The following is a 21,570-nucleotide window of genomic DNA, read 5'->3' on the forward strand; positions in this document are numbered from 1 at the left end:
ATTTATTCACAAACCATTTTGAGATCACAGAAGGCCCAATTAACCATTCCTAAATGATTTTTGTAATTTTGTACTAATTCTGTGGTAAAGGTTCTTAAGAAATGTAGTTCCAAGTGTTTCTTCCGTATGGTACTTAAACAAAATCCTGTTCATCTAAAAATGTTTGCAGATTATTTCCATGCTCAAGCCCACAGAAACAAATCACATCTACTGTGGACATTGTAGAAAACTGAACTGTTCTATCTATGGCAATCATAAGGAAGCCTTCACATTTGTAGCTTGCAAGAGCAGTATGGCTGTGCTGGATGCAAAAGTTAGTGCTTTGGATTCCATTTTTTATTGTGGAAATCACCATTATAAATAAAGCACAACTTTAAGAAGATGAAAAACATTTTCAATTTCTTTTCTAAATATCACGGTTCGTATTCTCTGGAGGGATGAGTGTGGCAGCAAGGCTCTTATTCATATAATATATCTTGCACAGTTTGTATACAGGAATGCCATGAACACTGAATTATAATTATAATGGTTAGGGTGGGTTTGTTTGGGTTTTTTTTGCATAAATGTGTGAAAGCAAACTGATCCTGTTGTGAAACACCATAACAGTTGTTTGTAAATGAGATTAAGAAGGTGCCACTTCTTCATGACTCTCTGCATCCAGAAAAGACATTTAAAAAATCCATGTTTTTATGAAGCTTTCCTTCATGCAGTCCTTAAATTATGAAGACTCCTGCATTTTCAGTACAAGAAAATCTATATAATTTGTCAGACCACTAGACATATTTCTGAAAAATCTACAACGCTTGAAAGATGTAATCACAATTTGTGTTCCTGTATTAGAGTTCATGCACTAAAAAGCAATGATGTCAAGAGCATATGATAGGTTTGCTGGTGGTTTTATTGTTTTCAGAATGAAAATATTAATTTGCAGCCATACATGAGGAGTAAACACAAGTATATTTTGAGAAACAAATGCATCTTCCATTAATGTATGTACGGCCAAATACAGTTTGCCATTTCCCATTTCCTTCAATTTCAGTTTTCGTTTATATAATTCCAATATTTATATCCCCCTTTCTAAAAACAATCAAAACAGTTTACAATTGTTACATGGTAACTATAATCATATCTACATACAGCTTAAATTGGTCACTAACATGGCAACATTTATATAACACAAAAATAGAATAAACATTAAGAACAGGCATAGTTCAATGTCTCAGGCCATCAGTTGAAACTAAATATTATAACTCTAGGTCACTATACATTTATATAGTTAAACCAACTCTAAATCACATTTTATTCTGTCTTCCAATAACGAAAATAGCAACTCAACTAACATACTCCAGAATTTCAATCAACCATTTGAAAAAGCCAGGTCTTCAACATTGTTTTAAAAGTAGGAAGTTCCTTGGCAAAACAAATCTCCTGGGACAAAGAATTCCACAAATGTGGAACAGTATTTAAAAAGGATCTAAAATCGAAGTGGAATACAGGACAGTGAGCAGTGTTTTAATGATGAAAATGAGGACCTGTCTGTGTAGCAGCAGGTGGATGATTCTTTTTATAGTCTGAGTTAAATCACAAATTAAAAGGCTTTACAGTGATACTGCTTGTCAAGAGAAAGGCAAAGAAACTAAGCATTCTTTGAGTATTATAAATTGGCATTGTGGCACTGTCTTGCTATTTTTATTCCTAATGTTTCAGTTGTTTTGGTCAAAGATTTTTTTTGAACTGCACCTCAAAAGAAGTTAGAGCCCAATGTTTTCAGTTCTCTACAATTCTGCACCCATTTGTTCTGGCTCTGGGGACCATGTGTAGTCCTCAGTTTTGATTCACTTTGCATATTTCTCACTCTTCAGTAGATAGATGGTTCCTACTTGCTGCTTATTAGTGTAGTCTCACCAGAGACTTTTTCTTTCCTTTGCATTTCATACCATGCAGAACACCACCATATTGGAATTTATGGATAAAAGATGCTCCAAAGAGCAGGGAGGACTTGCTGCGTATATTTGGCATGTACTAAACAAATGATTAATAATAAGAAATGTTGTTATAATGGTGTCAATAATTTTTTTTTAAAGAGAGACTTCACAGATGTAATATATAAATGTAATGTGAGCATCATACTAGGTGTCCTAAGGAAATGTTTGTCTCACATTGAAATCTCCGCCTTATATATAATAATCGGTCTTCACACGTGATTTTTTTTTTTTTTTAAACGGATTGATCAAAGTATGACATCACACAATACTTTACCGATGGCAACGAAGAAGCAAGAAAATGCAGGAAAAGTGTGTAGAAAAATGCCCTAGCACTGAATTTACCATAGTAAGGAATCTTGGTCAGCATTCCATCTCTAATAGACCTGAAAGATACAAATTACCTGAAAGCGGATGCTATGGCATTGCAAAATCTTTACATTTTTGCCTCTGAACATTGACATTAGGCTGGCTTACAGGACATATCATCATAGTTATATATTGTATAATTCCAAATTTGGAAAGGAGGGGGGTCTTGTACCTTAATGCTATGATTAAATCACCAATATATAAAGCCAAAGACATTTTTTATTTTCACAATGGAGAAATCACTACTTACCTGATAATTTCCTTTCCTTTATTAAGGACAGGTGGATCCAGAACCAGTGGGTTATGCACCTCTACCAGCAGATGGAGACGGAGCAAAGCTGACGTCATGGTATATATACCCCTGCACCAACATCAGCTCGCCAGTTTTTTCTGCAAAAATCAATTGTGGACAAACTAACAAAACATGATTATTAACAGATAACCATTCCAGCACTTAGCCAACAGGAAAAAACTGAGCTTAGACAGAGTGTAATAACACTAGTCTAGGGACTGGAATAACAGTTACCAGTAACCCTTGGAACATGCAGCCATGCAGGAGGACAATAGCGCAATCATCTGGCAGCCAAGGGCGGGAAGGTGGATCCACCTGTCCTTATTAAAGAAAAGGAAATTATCAGGTAAGTAGTAATTTCTCCTTTCTTAACATATGGACAGATGGATCCAGAACTAGTGGGATGTACAACAGTTACTCCCAAACAGGGCAGGAGGCTGCCCACGGTCTGATCAACACCGCATGCGCATAGGTTGTATCCTCCCAGGCATGCATATTCATGCGGTAATACCTGGGAAATAAGTGTGTAAGGAGGACCATGTTGCAGCTTGGAAAATGCCGACGGGAGACAAAAAATCTAATCTCAGCCCATGACACTGCCTGAGCCGAGGTGGAATGAGCCCTAACTTGACCAGGCAACGGCTGCTCAGCATCCACATATGTGACCAAGACTACTTCCTTAATCCAGCGGGCTATTGTAGCCTGCAATGCTGACTTGCCCTGTTTACTCTCCCCCCCCCCCCCCCCCCCATGAGAACAAATAGACGGTCTGTCTTCCTGAGAGGTTTGGAAACCTCCAATTACCGCAAGATATGGCCCTTTGATGTCAAGAGGCATAAAAGGGAGACTGTCCAGAGATGGCAGGGAAATTGACTGACTCAAGTGAAAATCCGAGATCACTTTTGGCAAAATAAGAAACGGTACACAGCTGTATGCCCCCGGAGTCACCCATAGAAGGCCTCCCGGCGAGATAAGACCTGCAGTTTGGATACTCTACCCGCAGAACAAATTGCCACAAGAAACACCGTTTTCAAAGTCAGTAACTTCAAGGAGAGATTACGCATCAGTCGAAAAATTAGACCTGCCAAAAAATCCAAAACTAGATTAAGACTCCACAAAGGCATCAGTAACTGCAAGGGCAGACAAAGTTGCTTCACTCCTTGTAAGAAACGGGCCACATCTGGATAAGTTAACAGGGTCCACCATCCACCTGACCTCTGAACAGGCAAGAGCCGCCATCTGTATCTTTAATGAATTAAGGGCCAATCTTTTACTCAATCCATCCTGTAAAAATTCCAAAATGAGCAGGATCTTAACTGAACAAGAAAGAACCCCTTGATCTTCATACCAAGCCTTAAACACTTGCCAGACCCGCATATAGGCTAAGGAAGAGGAGAACTTTCTCACTCGTAGCAAGCTGGCAATCACTGCAGTAGAATATCCATGCTTCAGCAACTGAGCCCTTTCAAGGGCCACACCATAAGACAAAATCAAGTTAGATCTTCATGAAAAACAGGCCCCTGCCATAGCAGATCCCTGTGAACCAGAGGGAAGAGTCCACCAGGAGCCTTCGCAAATCTGCATACTACGGTCTCCTGGCCCTATCTGGTGCCACCAGAAGCACCATTCCCAAGTGATGCAATCGTTCGAATCATTCTGCCCAACATTGGACCTCAAGGAAAGTCACACAGCAGCTTCCCTCCAGCCACTCCTGCATGAGGGCATTTATTCCCAAAGACTTTTGATCTCTTCTGCAACTGAAAAAGCAAGGAAACTTCACAGTGTGAAAAGTTGCCAGAAGGTCCAGAAAACTGAAAGTCCCAACGATCTACTGTGAGCTGGAATACCTCGTTTGACAATTCCCGTTCTGCTGGATCCAGACTCTGACTGCTGAGAAAGTCGGCTCTTACATTGCTTTTCTTGCAATGAGCGAGGTCCTGTGCCCACTGAACTACCTTCCCCCACTGAGAAAACAGGGGAGCCCGAAAATCATGCGACACTTCTGACAGCTCCTTTTTCCATTCCCGCATCAAGCTGGGAGGAATTGAGCTTAGCAAAATCAGAGGCAATTCTCCCTAAGCCTCCAATTAGCGCCTGCACAAGTTAGAGAGAATGCCCGAATACGGCAAGCAGCACAAAAGGCGAGGCACTCAGGCATCTTTGCTATTGGTGCCACTCTAATAGGCATCTGATAACAGTGTGCCCAGCTGTGTTAGCGCTGCAAAAAACAGACCCCCAAAATTTATGCACCCAAAAATTAGGCACTCAACAGTGTCCCAATAAGTGCACAAAAGTGAGCTCCCACCAGGACAGTTCACATAAAGTGCTTGCATGTGCGTGCATGCATCACTCAACTAGGCGTCTAACTAGGTGCACAAACTGGACACACAACTGGATGCACAGCCGAGTGCAGAAGCATGAACCAACTTAACTGAAGAGGGCAGTCTAATGCGCAAGAAAAACTGGGCGAAAACACTGCCACAGCCTAACATGCGGTAAACTCGAACCTGAGAGCGGGGCCTACCCAAAAAAGCTGCTCAACCCGCCAAGCTGCCCACGTCCTCTAAGCCCCCTCAGAGGTTGGAAGGAACATCAGATTGGCGCGCTGAGCAAGGAGACTGGAGGGGAGAGCCCTACTTAACTCCCCTAATTACCTCAGCCTGTCTGGCTGAGTACAAAGTTGGTCTCCGGCTGCGAAGGGAGAGTGCAAGGACCTTCACCACTGTGCTCAGCTTCCTGGACCCGCTTGCCTTTCAGCTTTTTCTTTTTTTCTTTTTTTTTTTAACAGGTGATTCCACACAGGCAGAAAACCAGCTAGTGGACCAAGACACTCATCTTGAGTGAGGGATCCAAGGATATCACCTCAGGAATTCTTGATTGAGGGAGGAACCATAGGTTATCACCACAGGAGAGCGGAGCAAATAATTTTTCTCCTTCTTTTCTCCTTTAAAATTTTTAAGCAATCCCCAGTAGGGAGATGCACATCCACCATCTGCTGGAGACGGAGGATACTAGTGGACTGATGTTGGTGCAGGAGTATATATACCGTGACATTAGCTTTGCTCTGTCTCCATCTGCTGGTAGAGGTGCATAACCCACTAGTTCTGGATCCACCTGTCTGTATCCTAAGAAAACTAAAGCTTTAGAATAGTCTGATGTAGACACATTGGCAACAGACATGATGAGTGACCTAGTTCAAACAGGGAGATTTTAGGACAGTTCTAGATATGACAGCTCCATTCTAATACATTATGGTACTTGAATCACTAATTTCAAATGGAAGCATCAATTACAACTACCACAATACATTAAGATATAAAGTAAAAAACCAGAACAGGCAAAGAATCTCCCAACTGAGTCACCTGGAAGCTCTACAAATAGGAAATCATATTTTAGTTTTCCTTTACTGTTTAGTGAGAAATACCAACATTGCAAATGAGTAAAAATCAAGGTGTGGAAGAAAGTAACATATCTGGAGAGGCTGTAAGATGTCAGTTAAAATAAATAAGAACTAATTATCATTAAATAGTGTGAGTGTAGGTAATTAAAAACAAATATTTAAGGCATGCATGTATATTTTCTTTACAAAAATGAGGCCTGCTGAAAATATATATACAGTTACAACTTTTTTTTTTTTAAAGACATTAAATATAAACCATTTTAATATTTATCTAGGCAACTAAACAGGAGCGGAGCCTTATGAAGCCACTTTATGACAGATATAGAATTATCAAGCAATTGTTGTCAACAGCTTCTTTGATTCCAACAATTGTAAGTCAAATATGAATTCAACATTTTTTGTTGCCTTTTTCTTTTTTGCACTCCATCTCTAGACCTCCCTCTCTCCCCTGCCCCCTACTCCCCTACCACACAGCCTGTTTGGGTGGCTCTGGTACTCCTCACTTGCCTGATGGCTGGAGGGTTTCACCTCTGAGGCCCATCTTCAGAGCATAACCATTTTCCCATCCTTCCTGGATCTGAGCATACCACTTCTGCAACACAGGCAAACAGACTTGGGATCCAAACTTGGATCCCCTGTGTCACAGTGCTATGCATCGAGTCTCGGGGGCTATCCAGATAGAATGAATTTTGGTTTTGTTTAGGGCATAACACATGGAGCTTTTTTATATGTTTATGTAAGGTAACTTTTAAAATGCAATAATTTTAATGTCAAACAAAACAAAATTTCGCCACAAGCCAGTGATGTTAGCAAGAAATGGCTCTCAATATAATCATACAGAGAAAAATAAATTTGTTATAAATGACTATCTTTTCTGTAAAGATTTAAATGACCATCGTAAATCGGTGCAAGCACTGTATAAGAGTTCCATATGTCTCAAGTCTTAAATGCACCTAAGTGTTGTAATCATAGGTCATAGGAGTTAGGGTTTCATGTAGATGTCAAAAGTTTTTTTATTATATTTTAATTATGCAATTATTTCTTACTGCTTTTGCTCATCGCATGACTATCTTTTTAAGAGTGAAAATATTTTTAATAAAAACTTAGAAAAGAGAGACAAATAGAGACTTATGATTGAACCTACTGGTTTTGAAAAAAACTTGGTTAACTAACCTGTTTTACTAGTTCTGAGGTCTCTGTCTCTTAAAAACAAAAACTCAAAAAATCAAAATTTGAATCCTATAAACGATTGTTCAATAAAGGTTGGCTTTTTAATAGTATTTTTATCCAACACGATTTGTGGTATTGTTCACAGCTAGCTATTTTTGTGGGAATATATTGGACACTAGCTGGTCCCTGTTTTTGTCATTGCTAACCAGGCATTTAACAAGCAAGTTATCTGGCTAATTGCTGAAATATCAATATTGCCAGAAGTTTAAAAAGTAAGATGGTCGAGTTAGATTGTATAGCAGTTAATGATGAGATAGACATAATTGGCATCTCAGAGACCTGGTGGAAGGAGGATAACCAATGGAACAGTGCTATATCAGGGTACAAATAATATCGCAATGATAGGGAAGGTCAACTTGGTAGGGGCGCGTGGCACTTTATGTCTGGGAGGGCATAGAGTCCTCCTGGATAAAGATCATGGTGTGGAGGAGTAGCCTAGTGGTTAAAGGTCTATTTAGACCTTATTTAGACCTTTAACCTAGTGGTTAAAGGTCTAAATAAGGTCTATGTACCCACACATCACAACTTAGACTACCCCTCTAATTATTCAAGATATTTATTCACGCTTTAAACATTCCTTACATTGATCCTCGTCCTGTCGACGAGTTATTATCATCATTATTATTATTATTATTATTGTCTATGTAATTTAAGTTGTATTATTTATATTTATATGTTATATGTTACTCTTATGTTAAGAAAAGCTGTTTAATGTAACGCCTTTATTGCGACAGTTATTGTTCTATGTAAACCGACCTGATTCGATACTTGTATTGAGAATGTCGGTATATAAAAATCCGAAATAAATAAATAAAGCAGAGGGCTATGGAAACCAGGGTTCAAATCCCACTGCCACTCCTTGAGACTGGGCTAGTCACTTAACTCTCCATTGCTCAGGTTCAAAACTTAGATTGTAAGCCCACTGGGGATAGGGAAATAAATACATACAGTATATGAATGTAATCTGCTTTGAAGTGGTTGAAAAGCAGAATATAAATTTATGTATAACATACAAATTCACAGTAGAATCTTTATGGGTGGAAATCCCATGTGTCTTGGGTAAGAGTATAGTGATAGTATACTACTGTGTACCTGGACAAAAAGATCAGATGAATGATGAAATGCTAAGCGAAATCAGGGAAGCTAAACAATTTGGCAGTGCAGCAATAGTGGGAGATTTTAATTACCTCAATATTGACTGGGTAAACGTAACATTAGGACATGCTAGAGCAGGAGTGGGCAAGTCCGGTCCTCGAGGGCTGCAAACCAGTCTGGTTTTCAGGATAACCCCTAATGAATATGCATGAAATAGATTTGCATACAACTGAGGCAGTGTGTATACAGGTCTCTCTCATGCATATTCATTAAGGATATCCTGAAAACCCGACTGGTTTGCAGCCCTCGAGGACCGGAATTGCTCACCCCTGTGCTAGAGAGTTAAGTTCCTGGATAGAATAAATGACTGCTTCATGGAGCAATTGGTTCAGGAACTGACGAGAGAGGGAGCTATTTTAGATCTAATTCTTAGTGGAACACAGCATTTGATGATAGAGGTAACTGTGGTGGGGCCACATGGCAATAGTGACCATATCATGATCAAATTTTAATTAATGACTGGAAGAGAAACTATGTAAATCTACAGCTCTAACATTACATTTTCAGAAGGGAAACTTCGATTAAATGAAAAAGAGTTTACAACAGGTCTGGACATTATTTAAAAATTCAATCTTGCCAAACAATCACCAACATGGATAAAAGATGAGGTGAAAGAGACTATTTTAGCCAAAAAAAGTCCTTCAAAAATTGGAAGGATCCAACTGAAGAAAATAGGAAAAAGAATAAGCATTGTCATGTTAAATGTAAAATATTGATAAGATAGGCTAAGAGCAATTTTGAAATTAAGTTGGCTATAGAGGCAAAAACTCATAATAAAAACTTTAAAAAATATATCTGAAACAGGAAGCCTGTGAGAGAGTTGATTGGACTTTTAGATGATCGAGGGGTTGAAGGGGCCATTAGAGAAGATAAAGCCATCATTGAAAGACTAAATGAATTCTTTGCTTCTGTGTTTACTAATGATGATTTTGGGGAGATATCGGTTCCGGAGATGGTTTTCAAGAGTGATGATACGGATGAAAGGAACCATATCACGGTGAAGTTGTGCGAGTAGTAGGCCAGATTGACAAACTAAAGAGTAGCAAATCACATGGACCAGATGGTATACATCCCACGGTTCTGAAAGAACTAAAAAATAACATTTCAGATCTATTAGTAAAAATGTGTCTATCATTAAAATTGTCCATTGTACCTGAAGACTGGAGGGTGGCTAATGTAATCCCAATATTGAAAAAGGGTTACAGGGGTGATCTGGGAAACTATAGACCTGTGAGCTTGAATTCAGTGCCGGGAAAAATAGTGGAAACTATTCTAAAGAACAAAATCACAGAACATTAAAAAAAATGGTTTAATGGGACACAGCCAGCATGGATTTACCCAAGGGAAGTCTTGTTTCATAAATCTGCTACTTTTTCTTTGAAAGGGTTTATAAACATGTGGATAAATGTGAACAGATATATATAGTGAATTTGGATTTTCAGAAGGCATTTGACAAAGTCCCTCATAAGAGCCTTCTAAGAAAACTAAAAAGTTATGGGATAGCTGGCGATGTCCTTTTATGGATTGCAAACTGGTTAAAAGACAAGAAATGGAAAATAGGATTAAATGGTCAGTTTTCTCAGTGGAAGAAGGTACACAGTGGAGTGCCTTGGGGATTTGTACTTGGACTGATGCTTTTCAATCTAACTAGATAAATGAGGCTTGACCGACGTGCTGCAAATGCGCAGTAGAGAGCAGCTCTACTGTGCGTGTGCGGCACAGAGCTCTGAGCGAAGTGCTGATGTTACGCCCCAAAGCAGAGAGATCGGAAAAGAGTGTCATAAAGGGGAAGAGGAAAGGGCCGATGAGCCGCTGCTCCAAGAAACGGCTCCTCAGACATGTTAACAGCCTGAGCCCGTCCCTCCGTCGCCGGTGAAGGGGGGAGGGAGTAGGGACGGCGACGGAGGGACGGGCTCAGGCTAACATGCTACAGTTTCGTCAGCAAATGCTTCCTCCTTTAGCCCGGTCTCTCCCTTAACTTTCCTGGCTGGCACTGAAGAGGAGGAAAGGGCAGAAAAGTCACCGAGCCATCCATCTGCCGCCGGGGAAGGGGGGAGTGAGTTGGGATGGCCGGAGCAGAGCTAAATCTCGCCTGTTTTAACCAGCACACAATAGGACAACAGCCGGCCCTGTAGAAGAGAAAAAGAGGGAGTGGAGGAGGGCTGAGGGAGAGGGAAGGGATTATGGATGAGGTGAGAGGGGATGAAAGGAAAAGGGAAGAGGATATGACTGAGTAAATGGGAAGGGTAAGAAGTTGAGAAGAGAGCGGCTCTGACCGACGGAATCTCATCCGTTTGAACGGGCCTAACGTCTTGTATATTTATAAATGAACTGGAAAGGGTTATGGCGAGTGAGGTGATCAAATTTTCAGATGATTCAAAATTATTCAGAGTAGTTAAATCACATGTAGATTGTGATAGATTGCAGGGAGGATCTTGCGAGCTTGGAAGATTGGGTATCTAAATGACAGATGAAATTTAATGTGGATAAGTGCCAGGTGATGCATATAGGAAAAAATCACCCATGCTGTAGTTACATGATGTTAGGTTCCAGATTAGGAGTTACCACCCATGAAAAAGATCTAGGCATCATGGTGGATAATATATTGAAATCATCGGCTTGGTGTTCTGTGGTGTCAAACAAGCAAACAGTGATATGAATTATTAGGAAAGGAATGGTGAATAAAATGGAGAATGTCATAATGCCTCTGTATAACTCCATGGTGAGACCGCACCTAGAGTACTGTGTGCAGTTCTGGTCACCGCCTCTCAAAAAAGATATAGTTACAATGGAGAAGGTACAGAGAAGAGCCACTAAAATGACAGAGGGGATGCTGTTATGTTTTGTAAGGAGGTGAACCCTGGGCCGAGATGAGGTGTCTCCGCCCACAGGGAGGAGCCCTGTGGGCCTCACAGTTGGTAGGTGCGGTCTCAGCAGCGTAGGACACAGCTGTATGATAGAGACTTTATTATGAAGAAAGGAAAGGCAGAGCCCGCAGAGCGGGAGATGCAGATAAGTACAGTTCTGAGCAGTGGGGTATACACCAGGGTGATACCACTGATGTAAAGATCTGGTAGTGGCCCGCTTGCAGAGCGGGATACGCCGAGGATGACTACTGAAGATGTTGATGATGTGAGAGCCTGAGGTACAGGAACACGGAAGTGGATCTTTGTAGCTGGTGTGGCAATACCCTGCAGTACAGGGTATACTGGAACAACTTCTACTGAAGAGGCATGGGGTACACCGCAGAGAAGCTTCAGTAAAGCTAGTATCGTTGCAATTTGTAGTAAAGTACTCACAAGTGGTAGTTCCAGGATAGTGTCCCGAGAAGCGGGTCAGGTAGTAATCCAAGGCAGGGAGGCCCTCCAAGGAGCGGATAGCCAGGAACACAGAAGGGCCCCCGAGGAGCGGGTACCCAGAGCGTCCACAAGCCAAGAGAGGAATCTGTAACTGGAAGTCCAATAATGGAGCGGTTCACCAACGAGGGAACTCCTTGCTAACTCATTGAAGCAAAGGGCCAGTCAGCTTAAGAACAGCAGCGAGTTGATGTCATCTGGAGGGGATGCCCCCGAGGTTCCCGCCATGATGTTTACAAAGGAGGCCCTTGCGTGCGCGCCTTAGGTGATTCCGGAGACTATGGCGGTTGGCAGCGCCCATGCCGTCCCGGGGAGGTCGGCGGTGGTTGGCGGAGGCCACCATTCTTCCTAGGATTGACGGTGCAGGGAAAAAAGAGGTGAGCATGAGAGGTCGCAGCTGTGTGCGACTGACGGGCATAACAGATGCACCAGCTCCTCTATGAGGAAAGTCTAAAGAGGTTAGGGCTGTTCAGCTTGGAGAAGAGATAACTGAGTGGGGATATGATAGAGGATTAGAATGGGTAAATGTGACTCGAAGGACTACGGGGCACTCCATGAAGTTAGCAAGTAACATATTTAAAACAAATCGGAGAACATTTTTTTCACTCAACATACAGTTAAGTTCTGGAATTCGTTGCCAGAGGATAAGGAAAGGGGAGTTAGTGTAGATGGGTTTAAAAAAGGTTTGGATAAATTCTTGGAGAAGTCCATAAACTGCTATTGATCAGATTGACTTAGGGAATAGGCACTGCTATTACTGGCATTAGTAGCATCGGATATATTTAACGTTTGGATACTTGCCGGGTACTTGTAACCTGGATTGGCCACTGTTAGAAACAGGGTGCTGGGCTTGATGGATCCCCAGTCTGATCTGGTATGGCAATTTATGTTCTTATGAGAGATTATGTGTGGGGTTAGAGTTTTCCCCTAGTAGGACTCGAATTTTTATGAGCAATTCCATCTGTAATAGTCACTCCTGAAGAAAAATGATTATTTCCAAACACAAAAATAAGATCCTGCTGAATATATACCGGTCGACAATAGGTTTTCTCAAAGTGACCTCATATAACGTGCCCAGATAGCTACAGGCTCACAGAGCTCTGGGGAGCGTTAGGCCTTTTTAATCATTGGTCACTGAGAGTATTTTAACAAGTGCTCCCAATGGAAGCTAAACAGTATTTGAAAGATACTTCAACTAATGAAGTTATTGCAAAAACCACTTATCTTGTTGAATGTATTGGAGTGCCCTCCAGTCCAAGTTTTGCTGATAGTGGCAAGCGATGCAGTCCACATGAAGGTAAAGAGCCAGGCTCGACGAGATTAATCCGACGATATCCGACACTGCGGTATTTCGGAGAGAACTCCTTCTTCAGGGAGTCAGATGATTTTTCTTGCCGGCACGGGGACTGTAAACTTAAAAGAAAGTGTATTTCATTTGACCCTGTGTTAAAACATTTTAAAGGGCACGTCAATACATTCAACAAGATGGATATTGTCGGATTAATCTCGTCGAGCCTGGCTCTTTACCTTCATGTGGATTGCATCGCTTGCCACTACCAGCAAAACTTGGGCTGGAGGGCACTTCAATACATTCAACAAGATAAGTGTTTTTTGCGATAACTTCATTAGTTGAAGTATCTTTCAAATACTGTTTAGTTTCCATTGGGAGCACTTGTTAAAATACTCTGTGACCAATGATTAAAAAGGCCTAATGCTCCCCAGAGCTCTGCGAGCCTGTAGCTATCTGGGCACGTTATATGAGGTCACTTTGAGAAAACGTATTGTCGACCGGTATATATTCAGCAGGATCTTATTTTTGTGTTGCTCGTGGTTTCCTGACTGGTTTGGATTTATTCATTTATAGTATTTCCAAACACTGCAGTGTCTGGTTTCAGTTGAACATTACAAGTATGTCAAGACTCATGGATTGATCAGGTGCAGAAACCCATAAGATAATCTTAAGATATGTACCAAGTGTAAGATGTTCATGCGATATGAGTGAATGAAATGTCAAATATTACTTTTAAATTGTATAAAGAAAAATATAGTAAAAAAAATTGTTGAACATGTACAAGAATACCCAACCGCTCTGACCTATGATTACAACTCACAGGTGAATTTTAGGACTTGAGATGTATGGAACTCTTATTCATTCCTTGCATTGATTTATATGATAGTGATTTAAATCTTTACAAAAAAGCTGGTCATTTAGTACAAATTTGTTTTTCTCTATATGACTTTGAGAGCTATTTCTTGCCATCATCACTAGTTTGTGAATGAAATTTTATTTTGTTTGCTATTAAATTTGTACTCTTTGGGTTCATTTTGCAATAATACAATCATTTTAATGTGTGCAGCGTGATATGTTGAAATATACTATATTGTGATGTATCTTCATCACAATAAGGCCAATATTAAAAGGCATTTAACTGGATAACTTAGAAGTAAGTTATTTGGCTAAATGTTGAGGTTTCAATATTGCCAGTACTTACCCAGTTAATTTTTGGGGTGGGAACAAGTTAATCAGGAAACTTATCCAGCTAACTGATATTAGGCGTTAGCCAAATACATTTTTCAGCTAACTCTAGTCATCCCTAGGAGCAAGCCTAAGTTATCTGGGAATGTGTTCCTGGTCTACTTTAGGCTTAATTGATCTTGTTCAAAAGAATATATTTAGGCATAGAGAAAATTGAAATCCCAAGCCTAGGCCAGTGGCAATGGTGCCTCTTCTCTCTCAAATGATATTGAAATTTTTGCCAGTGGGCCCATGCCACCAATCCCCCACCTCCCTAAAATGAAAAAATTAAGCTGTGGCCGGAAAGGCCTGAGGAGCCTTTCTCATTGGCAATTCAACTCATAAAATGTCAGGGAGCACCCTTCTACCTCTCACCCTCCACAAGCCAACCCTAAACTTACCTTTGCTGGTGCACTCCCAAATGTCGATGTCCACCTGGGCCGCGTTATTAGTGTACAAATCCTGGTGGTATTACTCGTTGCTTTAATAGCAATGCTATGTGCTTTTGGGGGTATCAATGCTGCGTTAGATAATGTTCTTTGGTATGTAGACTCTTAAATTTGAGCAACAATATAAAGTGAAATGATCAAAGGATCACTCTTGCTGAAAATGGCTCCCTTTACTTTTAAAAGAATCCAAAAATCTGCTATTTTATTCTTAACTGTTACAAAGCATCAAAGATTATGACATACTTGATAGTTGTCTCCATGGTATTTTTGACAGTTTTATTGCAGGATATTGGATACTAAAAATATATATTTGTGTATATTTTCCAAGCAGGAAGAAGAAGATTCAGATGAAGACAGTTCTCAAGGCTGCCACCAGTTATCCTGTCGAACAGCATCTGATATTACAATGGATGAACATTTAAGTCACTCTGATCAGGATAATGAACCTATGTTTCTCTCTCCCTTGGAAGAAACAAAAGCAGTAAAACAACCAACTCTTTCAATGTCCAACTTACATGAAGCCACAATGTAAGTAATGCCAATTTTCCTCATGTCACTTTCTAGACAGATTGTATGTATTAAACAAATATTGATTGAATTGGATGGTTACAGTGGGAAATAATTGTTTGAAGAAGTAACATCATGATCAATACAGGATTATAATGCTGGAAGCCTAAGGCATGGAAAACCTTTTCCCCTCTGACAAAGTCCAGACAGCATCTGTTTTCTTGATTCCCAGATAAAATAAAAAAAAATAAATCTAAATTTGGAGTGCCGACCATTCTGTATTGATAGCGCGAGGCAATCAATGTAAAAAAAAATCAAGAGTGCAGAGCTGTAATCTAGCAACCAGGGAACATCTAGCAGCAGCAACTGCATGATCTTAAATGGTAAGGAAAGGCAAAGCTATAAGGGATAAAAAAAATACTTGAGTTTAAAATTTAGAACTGGAAAGGAGATAAAACCTACCAGATTGATTTTAAAACATTGCTTGCGCAAAAGTACCCACATACATGCGTATGTGAGCTGTGCTCAAGCAAAGAGAAATTACTACTTGATAATTTCCTTTTCTTTAATGAGGACTGGTTAATCCACACCAGTGGGTTATGCACCTCTACCAGCAGATGGAGATGGAGCAAAGCTGATGTCATGGCATATATATATGCACCCCTGCACTGACCTCAGCCTGTCAGTATTCTCTGCAAAAGCCAACTGTGGACAAGTAAGAACATAAGAAAATGCCATACTGGGTCAGACCAAGGGTCCATCAAGCCCAGCATCCTGTTTCCAACAGTGGCCAATCCAGGCCATATGAACCTGGCAAGTACCCAAAAACTAAGTCTATTCCATGTTACCATTGCTAATGTCAGTGGCTATTCTCTAAGTGAACTTAATAGCAGGTAATGGACTTCTCCTCCAAGAACTTATCCAATCCTTTTTTAAACGCAGCTATACTAACTGCACTGGCCACATCCTCTGGTAACAAATTCCAGAGTTTAGTAAAAAAGAACTTTCTCCGATTAGTTTTAAATGTGCCCCATGCTAACTTCATGGAGTGCCCCCTAGTCTTTCTACTATCCGAAAGAGTAAATAACCGATTCACATCTACCTGTTCTAGACCTCTCATGATTTTAAACACCTCTATCATATCCCCCCTCAGTCGTCTCTTCTCCAAGCTGAAAAGTCCTAACCTCTTTAGTCTTTCCTCGTAGGGAAGTTGTTCCATTCCCTTTATCATTTTGGTAATAAGTAAACAGCACATGAACATAACTATTAACAGGCAACCATTCAAGTATTCTCTAAACATGAAAACACTGAGCTCAGACAAGGAGTGTAATATCACTAACCTAGGGAGTGGATCTGAAACTTACCAGTAATCCCCGGAAACACAGGCACTCAGGAGGACAATATCATCACCATTTAGCAGCCAAGGGCAGAAAGGTAGATTAATCTGTCCTCATTAAAGAAAAGGAAATTATCAGGTAAGTAGTCATTTCTCCTTTCTTAGAATTCAGACAGGTTAATCCACACCAGTGGGATGTACCAAAGCTACTCCCGAACTGGGCGGGAGGCTGTCATGGTTCGATCAACACCGCATGTGTGAAGGCTGCATCCTCCCAGGCCTTTCCAGGCGGTAGTGCCTGGAAAAGGTGTGTAAGGAGGACTACGTTGCAGCTCGGCAAATCTTGATGGGAGACATTCTGTTATCCGCCCATAATACTGCCTGAGCCCTAGTGGAATAGGCCCTAACCTAACTAGGCAACAGCTGCTCAGCATCCACATACATGGCTTTGACTACCTTCTTAATCCAGCGGGCTATTGTAGCCTGTGACGCTGGCTTACCCTGTATACTCCCACCGTGGAATATAAACAGCCAGTTCATCTTCCTGAGAAGTTTAGAAACCTCCAAATACCTCAAGATATGCCTTTTGACATCCAAGGTCCATAACAGGTGATATTCATCCACCTCTCTCTTGCTGTCCAGAGTCAGCAGGGAAATAGATTGATTCAAGTCTTTTGGCAAAATTGACAGAATAGTATGCAGCTGTATCACCCCTGGAGTCACTCACAGAAATGGTTCCTGGCAAGTTCGGAGACTGTTCGAGCATAACAAATTGCTACAAGAAACACAGTCTTCAAAGTAACCTCAAGAAGAGGCTACACTGTGGTTGAAAGGTGGGACCCACCAAAAAAATCCAAAACCAGTTTGACTCCACAAGGGCACTGGTAATCGCAAGGGAAGATGAAGATGCTTCACCCCTTTTAAGAATTGGGCCATATCAGGATGGGCTGACAAGGGTCCACCATTCATCTGACCTCGGAAACAGCCAAGAGCTACCACCTGTACCTTCAAGAAATTAAGGGCCAATCCCTTAATTAATCCATCCTGCAAAAAATTCAAAATGAGTGGGATCTTAACTGAACAAGGATGAACCTTTTGAACCTCACACCAAGCCTCAAACACTTGCCAAACTCGAATATAGGCTAAGGAAGTGGAGTGAGGTATTCACGCTTCAGCAACCAAGCCCTCTCAAGGGCCATACCATAAGAAAAAATCAAGTTGGATCTTCGTGAAAAACCAGGCCCCTGCTGTATCAGATCCCTGTGGACCGGTAATCGGATAGGAGAGTCCACCAGGAGCCTTTGCAGATCTGCATACCACGGCCTCCTAAGACAATCCGGTGCCACCAGAAGCACCATCCCATATGACTCTTGATTCTCAGAATCATTCTGCCTAACATTGGCTATGAGGGAAAGCATATAGAAGCTTGCCTTCTGGCCACTCCTGCACAAGGACATTGATGCTCAAGTACTTTAGATCTCTCCTGCGACTAAAGAAGCAAAGAACCTTCGCATTGTGAGATGTCGCCAGCGTCTAGAAATGGGAGACCCCAGCAGTCCACTATGAGCTGGAATGTGTTGTTTGACAATTCCCATTCTCCTGGATCCAGACTCTTGTCTGCTGAGAAAGTCTGGACTTACTTTGTTTTTTTTCTGCTGTGTGTGAGGCTGAGATCTCCTGAAGATGTACTTCTGCCCATTTCATCAGTTGGGCTATTTCCTGCGACACTTGCTGGCTCTTGGTTCCTACCGGACGATAGATGTAAGCCACTGTCATCGCACTGTCTGACATTATTTGTACAGCTTGACCCTGCAAGTGATTGAATAGCAAGCATGCCAACTGAATGGCATGGACTTCCAGACGATTTGATGCTCCAGAGAGACTCTTCTGTACTCCAGTGCCCTGTGCTGTCAATTCCTGACAGTAAGTTCCCCAACCCTGGAGGCTCACATCTGTCGTGAGTACTAGCCAGCCCGGTGTTCATAGAGAAAAGCCCTCCCCTTACATGATCCTCTTGCAACCACCACTGCAATTGGATGGTGATCTCCACCAGTAAGTGAAGCTGTATCGAGTAGTCCTGAGACTGTGGACTCCAATAAGCAAGCAGTGTGCCCATGGAACCACCTCTAGGGTGGCTGCTATCAACCCATGTACCTGTAGATAAGACCATACCATCAGGCATATTGTTTCTGTCAATAGTCGCACCTGCACCATCAGCTTCTGAATGCGGATCTTCAGTAGGAACACCTGCCTTGTTTTGTGACAAAATGAATACTGATATACTCCATTATCTGGGATGGCTGTAGATTGCTCTTGGCCATTCACCACCCAACCTAGCTCCTGTAGAAAGGAAATCATCTTGAGTGAAACTCGAAGGCTTCCTTTTATACTCTTGGCTCGAATAGACCAATCGTCTAAGGTACGGGTGGACCAGAATGCCATTCTTTCTCAACACTGCTGCTACTTCTACCATGACCTTCGAGAAGGTTCTGGGCGCAGTGGCCAAACCGAAGGGTAGCACTCTAAACTGATAATGTCACCCCAAAACAGAGAAACGCAGAAACTGTTTATGCTCCAGTTGGATGGGAATATGTAGGTATGCCTCTGACAAATCCAGAGATGTAAGAAAAATCCCCTGACTGTACTACCATTATCACTGAGCATAAAGTTTCCAATTGAAAACAAGTCACCTGCAAATGACGATTGACTCCCTTGAGATCCAAGATGGGGCAAAAGGAACCACCCTCCTTGGGTTCAACAAAATAAATGGAATATCGGACCATATTTTCTTGTGACATGGGCACTGGGACTACAGCCAACAGGCTGAGGAGCCTTGACAAAGTACACTCCACTGCCTCCCTCTTCTGCAGAAAGCTGTAGGGAGACACCATGAAAATGTCCCCAGGAATGCTGAGAAACTCCAGAGCATAGCTGTGGTCTCGACCCACCTCCAATAAAGAGAGAGGCAACCCCCTATCTCCTGTTCCTGGGGGTGGGTTGGCACACCTTCATTGAGAGGTTCAGTGGGGGCACCACCATTCGAGTCTGCGCCCTGTCTGGGTTTTCTGGGACGAAAGGAGTAAGACCTTCCCAAAGGTTGAGCCCTCTGAGAAGCCGCTTCTCTGTAGGGTCGAAAGCGTTTGAAACCCCTAGCATGACCTCTCATGCTGAAAGAGCGCAACACCTGCTTCTTATCCTTTGGTAACCGAGGAACCTGGGACTCGCCCCACTTATTGGCCATTTTTTCCTGCTCACTCCCAAACAAAAGTGATCCTTTAAAGGGCAATTTCGTAAGATTAGACTTTGAAATTGTATCCGCTGACCAGTTCCTCAGCCATAGCTGATACCTGACCGCTATTACCAAAGCCACCCCTCTGGCAGCAGTGAGGACCGGATCGCGTCCTGCATCTGCCAAAAAGGCGGCTGCTGGTTCCATCACTGCCCTGGAATTCAAACCAGATTCATCAATTTTGTTTGAGAGAGAAGCAAACAAGCGAGCCACCATGGAGCAACAAGAGGCTTTTACAAATTCATTGCCATCGCCTCAAAGGCCTGCTTAAGGATAGCCTCAATGCTCCTATCTTGCACATCCTTCAATGCCACTCCCCCTTCTACAGGGATAGTTGTCCGCCTGGAGATGGTACACGCAAGCACATCTGCTTTCAGGATGCACAACTGCTCTCTTGCAGCTGGATCCAGGGGGTACAGTGCTTCCAAGGCTCGTCTCCCTTTAAAACTAGCTTCAGGGGTGCCCCATTCAAGATCGATCAGTTCTTGAATAGCCTTCATAATGGGAAAGAAACATGATGCTTTACATACAGAAATTAAAATGGGAATTTTCTTTGGCTCAGACATGGAATCAGCATCTTCAAAGTCTAAGAACATAAGAACATGCCATACTGGGTCAGACCAAGGGTCCATCAAGCCCAGCATCCTGTTTCCTGGCCAATTCAGGCCATAAGAACCTGGCAACTACCCAAAAACTAAATCTATTCCATGTTACTGTTGCTAGTAATAGCAGTGGCTATTTTCTAAGTCAACTTAATTAATAGCAGGTAATGGACTTCTCCTCCAAGAACTTAACCAATCCTTTTTTAAACACAGCTACACTAACTGCACTGACCACATTCTCTGGCAACAAATTCCAGAGTTTAATTGTGCCTTGAGTGAAAAAGAACTTTCTCCGATTAGTTTTAAATGTGCCACATGCTACATTCATGGAGTGCCCCTAGTCTTTCTATTATCCGAAAGAGTAAATAACAGATTCACATTTACCTGTTCTAGAGCTCACATGGTTTTAAACACCTCTATCCTATCCCCTCCCTCAGCCGTCTCTTCTCCAAGCTGAAAAGTCCTAACCTCTTTAGTCTTTTCTCATAGGGGAGATGTTCCATTCCCTTTATCATTTTGGTAGCTCTTCTCTGTACCTTCTCCATCGCAACTATATCTTTTTTGAGATGCGGCAACCTTCACTCCTACCCAATCTGGCATTTATACTCATGAATGGACTCTGATTCCTCCAGGTTAAAGCACCTATTAAGCTTTTAACCTGTACGCTCTATGGTTACACTTTATATTTTTCCTGCCTTATCTTCTTTCCAGCTTGTTGCAAGCTTCCAAGTTTCTCTTTCCCTGTTGATTGTAACTTTGACTTATTCGTACCTATTGTTTATCTTTGTTTACTTGAATTGTTTACTCCAGTTATACCCTTGTTAAATGTAAACCGATCCGATATGGTTATTTACTATGAAGGTCGGTATAAAAAACTGTTAAATAAATAAATAAATAAATTGTGCACAGTATTCAAGGTGCGGTCTCACCATGGAGCGATACAGAGGCATTATGACATTTTCCGTTTTATTCACCATTCCCTTTCTAATAATTCCCAACATTGTTTGCTTTTTTGACTGCCTCAGCACACTGAACAGACTATTTCAATGTGTTAGCCACGATGACGCCTAGATCTCTTTCTTGAGTGG

General features: G+C 41.6%; 1 protein-coding gene across 6 annotated transcripts in view; it reads left to right on the forward strand.

Moving 5' to 3' along the window:
- Positions 1-21,570, forward strand: part of FAM13C (family with sequence similarity 13 member C) — a 389,871-nt gene that overhangs the window by 296,087 nt on the left and 72,214 nt on the right. For 3 of the 6 annotated variants that reach the window (XM_029609761.1, XM_029609765.1, XM_029609766.1), the window contains 2 exons: positions 6,319-6,414; positions 15,077-15,276. In XM_029609761.1, coding sequence (XP_029465621.1) covers positions 6,319-6,414; positions 15,077-15,276 — 296 coding nt within the window. The remainder of the gene's footprint in view (positions 1-6,318; positions 6,415-15,076; positions 15,277-21,570) is intronic. The other 3 variants (XM_029609762.1, XM_029609763.1, XM_029609764.1) reach the window with 3 other exon arrangements.

The sequence above is a fragment of the Rhinatrema bivittatum genome, chromosome 7 (assembly GCF_901001135.1).
Source record: "Rhinatrema bivittatum chromosome 7, aRhiBiv1.1, whole genome shotgun sequence".
Classification (NCBI taxonomy): domain Eukaryota; kingdom Metazoa; phylum Chordata; class Amphibia; order Gymnophiona; family Rhinatrematidae; genus Rhinatrema; species Rhinatrema bivittatum.